Consider the following 11837-nt stretch of genomic DNA (forward strand, 5'->3'; position numbering starts at 1 on the left):
GGATCTAAGGGGGCTCAGAGCCCTGCCTGTGACCACCTAGCTAGGAACACCCTGTATTTTTCTTCCTGAATCTTTAGGCATTATCTGAGCACCTACTGTGTGCTGGGCTTGGCCCAGCTGCTGCAGTTATAGAAGGACAGCTTTGGAGCAGCCCTGGTTGGTTCAGGGCCCTGCTCTTGGCCAAGCTTGAAGATGCCTGAGCACCGCTCTGCCCAGCGCTCCTGAGAGGGAGGCTCCATCATTCTCCTCAGGCAAACAAGAACATGGAGGCCCAAGAGTTAGACCAGGTGAAAGGTCTCAGCCTCGTGGAGGGTCAGCCAGCCAGGACCTGCAGGTGGACCTGCCATGGGTTCCAGAAGCAGCACCACCCACGTGGAAAGGCCCGGCAGGCCTGGTGGATCACAACTCAAGCCTGGGCTGCTGGGCACCAGGAAGGCTTCCTGGAGGAGGCAGGCGGGAGGCACCAAGCGGGGCACCTGAGACGACATCTAAGGCAGGCCACAGGCGCTGGGCTGGACGGGACCCAGGACTCACGGGACTGTAGGAAGGGGCTCCAGCAGCATGTGGTGGATGCAGGGATCAGCGGCTCATGTGGGCTATTCAACCACTGGGGGGCGGCAGCCCAGCTTGGCACCATCCTGCTAGGGGATTTTTGACCCCGTGACATGCGCTTGATGGGAAATCACAGAATGCAGGGCCCCCGAGAGCAAAGCAGGGCCGGCCCAGGGTCAGTGGGTGAGCCAGAGCAAAGCAGGATGGGGGCTGCAGAGGCTCCAGCTGTGTGAGGCCTGGGGTGGGGAGGCTGGTGCCGTGGGAGTAAGTGCTGTGGAAATGCCCAGGGGTGCGTCCAGGGCCCAGGGCAGGAAGGGCTTTGGTCAAGATGGAAGCCAGGTGCTTGCCCCTCTTTGGGTGCCTGATAGTGCCCGACCCCGTGCTCCATGCTGGGCACACCCACCTGGGGCCTCCTCTTTCCATCAGCCTGATGGGAGACTCCTGTACCACCCCCGCCTCACAGAGGAGGACCTGGGGCTTGGAGAGCCAAAGGCACCTGGGCTCTGACTCCAGAGTGCAAGGTCTCAGCCTCCACAAAATGCAGAGGCCTCCTCTGCTGCAACAAACAGTGTTACTTTCTTTTTGCTTCAGTTATCAAACATAATTTAGGAAAGTAAACATATTGAATTTATTTATATTCTTACTCTTTCTATCATTCTTTCTTTTTCCTTGTGTTTCAAGAGCTATATGTTTATTATTTATTTTCTGTATAGAATTATTCTGAGCCTTTCTTTTGAATGGATTTGCTGGTGAAATCTCTCTTGGTTTTCATTTTCTGAAATGTCTCATTTCACTTCATTTCTGAAGGATATTTTCCCTGTGTGTAGTATCCTGTGTTCAAAGTTCTCTTTTCCCCTAGCACATGAAACCTGAAGTATAAACTCCTTCTAGCTTCCACAGTTTCTGATAAGGAAATCTGCTGTCTTTTGAATGGTTTCTGTTGTAGGTAAAGTGTGATTTCTCTCTCACTGTTTTCAGTGTTTTCTCATTGTTTTTAGTCTTCAGAAGAAGTTTGATTCATGATGTATGTTGGTGAAGGTTTGTTTGGGTTCATGGTATTTTGGTATTGGTTCCCATCTTGACTGTGGAGGTTTATGTCATTTGTTAAACGTGGAATTTTTCAGTCATTATTTCTTAGTTACTTATTTTAATTGTCATATAAAAACTGTACATATCTATGAGCTAACATGAGATTTGATTTTATATATATATATATATATAAGTATATATATATTTATTTCTTTGTGATGAAAACATTTGAAATCCTTTTTTGTAGTTTCTTAGAAAAATATAGTGCATGGAGCCATCCATGGTCAGCAAATAAAACCAGGCTTGCTGGACTGTCAAAAAATGGAAATTCTGGTTCATTAGAACTGGTAATCATTAAGAGTTTGTTCCAGATCTCCTGGAGTATGTGGTATCCATGCAGGGGCTCACCAAGAGAATTTGTAGGTCCTCCTGGGATAACCCACTAGAGTAAATGGCTTCCTTAACTCCACCTTATCCTGTTTCTTACAGAAGAAGCTCCTCCTGGTCCCCCTTTTTACCTGTATGACTCTAAATAAAGGAAAGTTGGACTCTTCCATCTTTTGTTAGAGCCAGAGATTAGCATGGCTCAATCAGTCATGCCCCTGATTGAAAAGAGATAATTGCCTCCTGTGGTTCTTTTTCTATTGAATAAGTTTCTTAGCAATTAATTTATGGCCAGCCCATCCCTCCCACAGAAACCCTTTCCCTCACCCACACTGGACATGGATGAAACTCAACAATGTAGTAAATTTTCCTTGTGTTAACTTTCCATCACTGTGATAAAATAACTGAGAAAATCATCTTCAAGGAAGAAGAATTTATTTGGGCTCATGGTTTCACATGCTTCAGTCTATGTTCAGTTTCCTCCATTGTTATAGACCTGTGTCAAGGAAGAACAGCAAGGCAGGGTGCACATGGTGGAGCAAAACTGCTCACCTTATGGAGATCAAGAAGCAAAGGGAGATAGAGGAAGGGGTCAGGTCCCAATATCCCTATCCAGTGCATGTCCCCAATAGCCTGATTTTCTTTCACTAGACTTTATCTCCTAAACATTCCACCACTTCCCAATGTTGCCACAGACTGGATGCCAAGTCTTCAACCCATGAACCTTTAGGGGACACCTATATTCAAGCCATGACAATCCTTCACCATATATTTTTAAAATATTGTTTCAGCCTCACCAACCCACTACTCTCTGTTTCCAGGACACTAACAAAAGGAATGTCAGATCTTTTGTTACATTGTCAGATGTCACTTCCATTCTCACCATATTCATTTCCTTTTGGATTGGGTGATTTTTATTTTTCACTTTAAAGTTCACTAATTTTTTTCCCTTTGTGTTCTCTATTCTATTGTTGAGTCCCTTCATTGATCTTGTTTTAATTTTAGCTTTTCTGTTTTTCCATAGTAAAATCTCTGTTCAATTCTTGTGTAAATCTTTTTTTCATTTGCAAAGATTTCCTAGTTCATTACCAAAATGTTCCAGTTTTTTCATAATTTCATGCTGATTATTTTTAAATCATAGTCAAAATATTCTAACATCTCTGTCATCTTTGTCTTGGCATCTATTGATTGTGTCTTTTGATCCAAGTCTTAGTTCTTCCTGTTTCTTAGCAGGATGAGTAATTTTCGATGAAAAAAACTAGGCAGTGTGGATATTTTTATAGCACTATCTTATTCAAATATTCACTTTTATCTGGCTGTTTCTTTGAAACATATTAAAGAAAAAAATAGGAATACAATTCTGTTGCTGCTTGAACTGGACAGAAGTTAAGAATCCCCTCATGACCCTAAAATGTCCCAATTTATTGTTTCTGCTAATTGGGGTGAGGGTTCCAGCTCTCTCACATTCCTTGATGACATCACCATGGCTGAGAGAGGTAGTTAAGCCTCATTGTGGCTGTCCCCATGTGACCTCCAGACACAGGAGGGTGAGTGTGAGCAGCCCACTTACTGCTGATTCTCTCCACTGAATCTCCTCTGACATTATCCAACGGGAGATGGAGGGACAGATTATAACTGCAGGTAGAAATGAAAGTCTAGTTTTCTCACATGGTCTCTGTCGACATTGAGCATGGGGAGGATATTGCTGGCAAGGATGGAAGTCCCAACTCCCTACTCTAGATTCTCAATGAACCACCTCACCTCTTACTTCTCAGATAAAATAGTGCATAAGACAGAGAAAATCCTTGTTCTACAGATGTCAACATGATGTGAATTATCATGTAAAAGAAAAATGCTTGTGTTATGAAATTAGAAATCTATTATGAATTCTGGTTCAGACTCCAGATTCCTGCATTCAAAAAAAAATGCCCTTCTGAGGGTGAGCTTTCTTGGCCATTGTAGCTACATAGAACTGACATGTAACATTGCTCTTAATAACTAAAATTTTTGAAAGTCTGGAAAATGTTCCTATTATTTTGTACCTTTGTGTTACAACATTTATAAATGAAAAATAATAAAACATAATTTGGTAGTACGTAGCAATTACTTTCAAATATTGGACAAATACTCTCTGCATGTATTTTTTTGAGATTACCTTATAGACACTAATTTGAGACAATATGTTACTTGAGTATCCATATTTTGGGTGAATTTCCCCTGTATTTTCTTAGGAGAGGTGGAAGTTGATATAGTCAAGACCCGTTTTCACTCCAAAGAGTTTAATGGGTTTCCTTTCAAAGAATTACTGTCCAGTTGATGCCATCATATCCTTATTTTCACAGCCAGCCTTCTCAAAACAAAACTAACAAACTAAGAAGCTCTCCTTCCACACATCTTGCATTTTCATACACTTAATGGGATAGCTGCAGAGTACCCATATGGGTGGCATAGTTTTGAAATCTGAGTTACCTATAATTTCACTACAAAAACACATACAATACATGAAATGTTAAGGAGAATCTGGGACTTACCTTAACTTTCAGTCTTTCTGCTTATTACTGAAGTAGAAAAATATATAATTTAGATCCCACAGACTCAAAAGTGATGCATGTTATGTGCATGAAAGAGAGAGAGAGAGAGAGAAATAGAGCTCAAAAGCAACAAAATGCTAAATGGTAGTGTTAAATTACTGGATTAAACTCAATTTACAGAATCCAGAGGGATAAGCTCAGTATTCAAAGTCATGTTTGCCTTGAGATCTTTGGTTAATCTCTAAGAAAGACCAGAAAATATGAATCAACAAAGGTAGTTGCATGTGGGTGCTCAGAAACAAAGTCCAATCTACCTGAGAAAGCCTCTCTCACTTCAGGGTGGGTACTGAAACATGTGTTTCTTCCCCAAGGGGAAACTCAGAATAAACAAGGCAACAGACTTGCAGTCCTGCAACCTGAATTCATAACATTGAGAAATCTCTAATTTGAAATCAGGACATAAATTTGTCCCAGATTCTTGGCAGAAGTAAAAGAAAAATGAAAAAAAAAAAAGCAAGAAAGAAAGTTACAAACGTCTATATGATCAAAGTTTAGAAAAGAGCAAAAACCAAACTACCACACAGAATGGCAGGAAACACGAGTGAGAAGCCATGGATGGAGGGTGGGACAGAAAGCTGAAGCAGGCTACAAGGATTTAGATGTGAAAATGAAAAGACTGTGATTATACAACAACCCCACTGATGATTTACAATAGAATATAAACCAAGCTTTTAATATGGGAACTAGAAACCAGAACAAAGTGACATTGCAGATTTGGAAAAGAACCAAGCAGTAATCCTGGATATGAAAACACTAGAGATGAACGTAAAAACAGAAAAGAAAGCCAGTAAGCACAAGTGAAGAGATAAGTGGTAAAATGGAATGTGGCTCAAAAGCACATAGAGAGACAGAAATTTGGAATGTACAAAGAAGAGAGTGAAATGTAGAAAGTGAAAACAGTGGGACAGACTCACCTTTATTAATTGGAATCCCAGGAATGGCAAATGGGGCAAAAGCTACTTTTTTATAGTGTTAATGGCAACAAATATTAAAAATCTGATTAAGATACTACATAAAGTCAAGAATTTCAAGAGATCTCTGAAGAATAAAAATTCACAAAGACGTGTTATGTTGGAAATAAGGAAAATAAAAGGCAAAAAGTAGTCTTAAAAGCAGCCACTCAGGAGCATAAGAGGGATGATGGGAGATGACATCTCAACAGGGGGAGACAGGTAACAGGGAGACACTTCAGGAAGCTAAAAGGCAATACACTGCTACATGGGGTTTTGATCTCAGTCAAGAATTTTTTTCAAATATTAGTGCAATGAAAACAGACTAGCAGAAATGGAGTTGGCCAGAATTGCACTCAAGAAATTCTTATTCTCCCTTTGGAAATAAGGAAAATAATTTCAGAGGAAGCTCAGAGGCAGAAGAAAGAATTTGGGAGACATGAAGTTGCATTCAAATGCAAATTGACTGCTAAAGAGTTAAGAAGATTGAGAATTCCCTTCAATAGATATGTGAGGAGTGGCAAAAATTTATCAAATATTTAAATCAATTTATTGTTTAGTGTCATAAAAAGGCATGAGTTATCATTTGATTTTTCATAAATAAGAAATGCTTGTTGAAATTTCTAGGGTCAACACTAAATTAATAAGAAAAAAATGTGTTGCATGCCTTCCCAACCAGTTTAGTAATAGGAGTGATGTTGGACAAATTATATTGTTATATTGTGTGCATGTACAAATATGTAACAACAAATCCCACTATTATATACAACTGTAATGCACCAATTTAAAAAGTGGGTTAAAAAAAGCAATACATTAAAATAAGAACAAAACAGTATGAGAGACTAGTTGAATATCTGAAAATATAAAAAATCACATTGTATTGCACTCACAAGCAAATGGAGCACAGAACTCCACACTTTGTTGAGTGTAAACTGCACATAGAGACTTCTACCAAGGGTACAGTTTAGAAAGAGGTAGGAAAGGAACCACTTTTCAGGGAGTAAACTAGTGAACACTATCCCAGCCAGTAGTTGAAATCTGATGTTTAAATCATATTAATCACATATTCTTGATAGAATGTAATCAGATTGACACTTCACCTCTGTGACCTTCTGAAAAAGGAAACAAAAACTGCTGGCATCATGAGGAAAGACATCATGAGATTCTATAAAACACCTGCCAGGGCTCCTGAAAACTCTCACTGGAGAACAAAGCAAGTCTGAGAATCTGTCACCAATATGAAAACTACACATAATGCAGTGTCCTGGATGGAATTCTGGAATGGAAGAGAGACATTGAGCAACAGGCAAGGAAAAAGAAACAAACTACACATAATAAGGTATCAAAAGCAGTTCATTAACTATGGTAAGTGCACCAGTGAAACTGATTGTGGAAATATCCAGGAACTCTACATAATCTTTAAAATTTTCTGTAAATCTGAAATTATTCTAAATTTTAAGAAATATCATTTAAAATTTTTAAATATAAGTCAATCCAAAAGAACATAAAAAATGACTCCCCCCCCAAGAAAAAAAGGAATAGAGAACACCTAGAGAAACCTGAAAGCAGAACAGACAATGGTATATTTTTAGGAGAATATAGCAGCAATTCAACATAAAGCTACAAAATATACAGGTTAAAAGATAAAACACGGTGAGATTCAATTTTTAAAAGCTAAATACTGTGTAGAAAAGAAATATCCAAAACAAGAATTCAGAAAGATGAAAGGTATACACATAAAAAGAAGGTAGAGCATGCACAGATAAACCAAAAAGCAAAGGGAAGTTGTTCAAAAACAGATTTTTAAGGCAGTCAGCCTTATAAAGACATAGATAAACACATAATAGGAAAACTAAATAAACTAGAAAAATATAATTACCTAATTTTTATGCAATTAATAAAAGTGGACTTTAAAGTATAGTCAATAGAACTACAAGGAGAAGTAGATTAATCCATATCTGCATTAAGTAAATGCCACTCAGTGGAAGACATGCAATAGTTTTGAAAATAAGCATAAGGACATGACTGAAGGAGCATTTACAAATGTTTCACAGTGTGCAAGATTTTCAAGTATGTACAGAATATCGACAAAATTACACATACTGTCAGAGTTTTGGAATCCTACAAATATAATCTCTGACCACAGTTAAGTTTGACTGGAAAGAAGATAGTAATACATTACAGTAGGAAAACCATCATTAACAATTATTTATTACATATTTTAAAATAGCTAAAAGGAGAATTTTTAAAGTCCCATCACAAAGAAAAGATGAAAGCTTAAGGTGATGGACATGCTAATTCTTGGCTTTACCACTGTACATTGTATACACAAGTGAAAATATTACACTGTACTCCATAACATGTACAATTATGTGTCAATTTAGAAATTTTAGAATAAATTGAATAAAAATTTAAATACATTTTAAAAATAAGAGGGAAACTAGAGAATAAGTAATGTTAAAGAATATAACTTGTGGGTCACCAGGACTCAAGTTATCATATATCTGATGGAGAGACATGCAGGAATTCTGAATTTCAAATGGAAGGAAACCCTTTATGGACCATGGGGCTGTGTTCTTTAAGAGAGGGATGAATTTGAGGGATAGACACCCACTATGGGTACACACGGGCCAAGAATACTAACCACTCACAAGAATATATTGTCCTAGACTATGTTTCCTATCCTTTTTTTCAGCTGTTCCCATAAGCCTGAGGCCAAGGTAGAAAATGTCAAGATGAGATGAAATGGCTAGCCTAGGAAAACCTCCATGGCTCTCCCTACATTTTCCAACTCAACTGACCACAACAACACTCAGGAAGTCCTGAGACACTATGGGTTTGGGTTTCTGAATGAGTGAGCAGAACAAGACCACTAAGGACTCAGGCAAACTAGAAATAGTCCATGCTCTAAGTCTATGGTTATACTGATTTATTTTTATCATACTTAGGGTATGTTTTAGACACTTTATTAAGCAGTTAGGAATTATTTAGTACAGTTAGAGAAATCAATGCCTTAGAGGAATGGTTGCTTCTGTTGGCCAGGAAGCATATATGAGAATGCACATAGTAACACTGTTGGTACCCATCAGAGCTAAAAACAGATCAGATATCCAAGAACAGAAAAATGGATGAATATATTGAATTTTATTTAAATAAATACTACATGGTATTGAAAACAAAAGAACCAGAGCACACAAAAATTCATATGGTCATGAATCTAATAAAACTAATAGTGATTGAAATAAACTGATATAAAAGAACACATAACAGAATAAGTACAGTTCTACAGTATACTATTTGCTATTCTTGACTGTAGTCAGCATAGCAAATAAATGTAGGGCTAATGAATTTGTGTTAGGAAAAAGACAAGCAGGTATTGCCTACAGATCTGACTGCAGTATATCTCAAACTTGATAGTGGTTATAAGGACTTATACCTATAATTACTTATTAAATCATACCTAATACATTTTATGTAATTTTTCACATTTGTTATATTTCATAATATTTACTAATGCTCTTTGACAGTCTTGAGCTATCAGGTATTTAACATTTCAATGTGCAAATTTCTTTTTTATTTCCAAGCTTGCCAGTTGTTTCTTTAGAGTGCCCAGGTTTTTATTTCATGTAGACATATTTTAGTTTTAAAATGTGTTTCATTTTTGTATTATATGTATCCCTATGTTGATCCTAATCATTCACTTTAAAGCCTTTTTGAAATTCTATATTTGCATTTGTTTTTTTGCCAGATGTCTTTTAAGCATTAATTTTCTTCTTTTATAATATCGGCTTCTAAATTCAACTTGAATGGGTGGGATTTCTCTGAAATTTCTGTAAATATCTGCACTTACCTTTCTACAATGGATATCTTACTATGTCTTTTAGCTAGCCCCTATTACCCCATCATTATTCAAAGGTCCTGCCTTACTGTGCTATTAGGGGTAAATGAAACCAATAATGGAACCAACCTGAGACACAACCAAACTCATTGACACAATTTCCCTTCTTGTGCCTTTCCACTAATGCTTATAACAGTAATAATGACCAAGAAGAGTAACCCAGGATCTTTCCAATTCTTCCTTGATTGACAATCATCCATCAGTTAGTTATGCAGTTAATCATGTCCCATGTCTCAAATCTCTAACATCCAGTGGGGGAATGAAAGTTTCTTCCTCTTCACAGCTATCACAGCACTTCACAGCAATCTACACAGACATCTTAGACCTAACTGGGCCCAAAATTATATTCTTAAAATTAATCCACAGATATGCCTATTTGCCTTTAAAACTACAGTGCATAAAAGATAATTTAATCAGCTAAAATAATTTGAGTTTACTTTTATTTCTGCCTAGATAATCACAAGGACCAAGGACACCCACTTCCTCCAACCTCCAAAATAAAAAATAAACAAAATGAATTAAATAAATAAAACAAGTGTGAAAGCATGGCACATCATGTGAGAAAGGTCAGTGATGCTCAAAGGAATGGAAACAAAGTTGATTAATGATATGATTATCAGTCTTTGAAGCTGAGCTCATTACACTGAGATTCTGAACAAAGACAGTTAAAAGTTACAAGAAAAATTACAGGAGAAGCAATATGTTCAAAGAAAAAAAAATTCCAGAAATGTGCAGTCACTTTTGAAAACAGTTCAGCATTTTCTTTTAAAAAGGTAAATGTCATAAAATATAGCTTGTTTTACAGAAGAAAGAATAAAGCACACAGATATACAAAGATTTTCATGTGGATGATCTGGACAGCTCAATAGATGGAAGGTTTATTTGTAACCTTGACACAATTAAAATATCTATCAATAAGCAAAATAGATGCAAACTTCAACTCACACCATGAATGGATAGATCTCAAAATGACCACTCTGAGCAAAAGAAACCAGACAAAAATGGGTGCTTGCTACACAATTCCATTTATATAAAATACTAGAAAATTAATCTGTATTGACAGAAGTGAGAACAGTGGTTATTAAGGGCAAGGTTGGAAGGAGATGTGTGGAAGGCAGGACTGACTTGCCACAAATCTATATAAATAGCACATCAGAAAATATGAAATTATTTAAGGTGGTGATGCACATGCTCATTCCTTTATGGTGATGACTTTATATATGTGCAGGTGGCAAGACCTATCATACAATTCAATTGTATGAAGTCATACAATTCAAATGTGTACTGTTCATCATTTCTTAAGTATAACTCATTTGAGCTCTGAAAAAATTGGCAATAGTTTCTACACATTAATGAGGACACAGACATGGAAACCTGAAAATATGGAATTAAGAATAGGAGGCGGCGATGTCAGGGTGAGGGACGGCCATATTTGCCGGTGCGGCTGGAGCGGTCAACAACAAAAAGTGCGTGGGCGCTTGGAGGGTGCTCGGACAGGCGCGGGGACACTGGGCCACCGCGCCGCCGCCCGGCCTCGTCGCCGCCGCCGCCGCCCTTGCGGCCTGGCCCGGCTGCGCCCGGCGCGCCGCCGCCTGCGGGATGTCCTACAAGCCGAACTTGGCCGCGCACATATCCGCCGCCGCCCTCAACGCCGCTGGAAGCATCCACCCGCCTTCCACCAGCATGGCAGCATCCTCGCAGTACCGCCAGTTGCTGAGCGACTATGGGCCACCATCTCTGGGCTACACGCAGGGAACTGGGAACAGCCAGGTGCCCCAGAGCAAGTACGCGGAGCTGCTGGCCATCATGGAGGAGCTGGGGAAGGAGATAAGGCCCACCTACGTGGGGAGCAAGAGCGCCATGGAGAGGCTGGAGCAAGGCATCATCCACGCTCAAGGTCTGGTTCCGGAGTGCTTAGCTGAAACAGAGCGGAATGCCAGGTCCTAGCCGCCTTGCCTGCTGGGAGGGTCTCTCGACAGTGAGAGGTGACAGCTCATCTTCCCTGTTCAGATGAAACACTTGTTTTCAAAATGATAACAGTTTAGTTTTTTCTCCCAAGAGTCACAGTCTCAAAATATTGGGAAAATATTTCGAAGTTAATTAGGATTTGCATTTTACATAGTTAGGAATGACCCAGGGTTTTTTTTTTTTTTTTTTTTTTTTTAAAGCATTGATTTAAAAGATGCATGTGAAGTTATTTTACAGCAAACTATTGTTTGGCTCCAAGATACCAGTGACCCTTTAATCTTTTGAATACTTTATGTCACCCAAATTGTTCTTTGTTCCTTTTCATAAACTCAGTTGATCCCAAAGACTTTGTTTTAATGCATCCTGACCGCCTGCTTCACTTAGCTGGTCCCGTTTGCCATACAGTGTAGATTCTGCTTAATGGCACTTTTTTTGCTTAAGCATTTGCATGACTCTTAGTGCTTT

At 38.6% G+C, this 11837-nt stretch overlaps 1 protein-coding gene across 1 annotated transcript; it reads left to right on the plus strand.

Annotated features, from left to right (window-relative positions):
* Positions 1–11003: 11003 nt before the first annotated feature.
* LOC124974425 (cyclin-dependent kinase 2-associated protein 1-like) lies at positions 11004–11504 on the plus strand. Its single transcript, XM_047537699.1, has one exon. It carries the CDS (start codon positions 11004–11006, stop codon positions 11349–11351), a length of 348 nt encoding a protein of 115 aa, XP_047393655.1. The 3' UTR covers positions 11352–11504.
* Positions 11505–11837: the final 333 nt, after the last annotated feature.

The sequence above is a fragment of the Sciurus carolinensis genome, unplaced genomic scaffold (genome assembly GCF_902686445.1).
Source record: "Sciurus carolinensis unplaced genomic scaffold, mSciCar1.2, whole genome shotgun sequence".
In the NCBI taxonomy this organism is placed as follows: Eukaryota; Metazoa; Chordata; class Mammalia; order Rodentia; family Sciuridae; genus Sciurus; species Sciurus carolinensis.

Coding starts and splice junctions, on each gene's coding strand:
- LOC124974425 (XM_047537699.1), top strand. CDS start 11,004: ATGTCCTACAAGCCGAACTTGGCCGCGCACATATCCGCCGCCGCCCTC.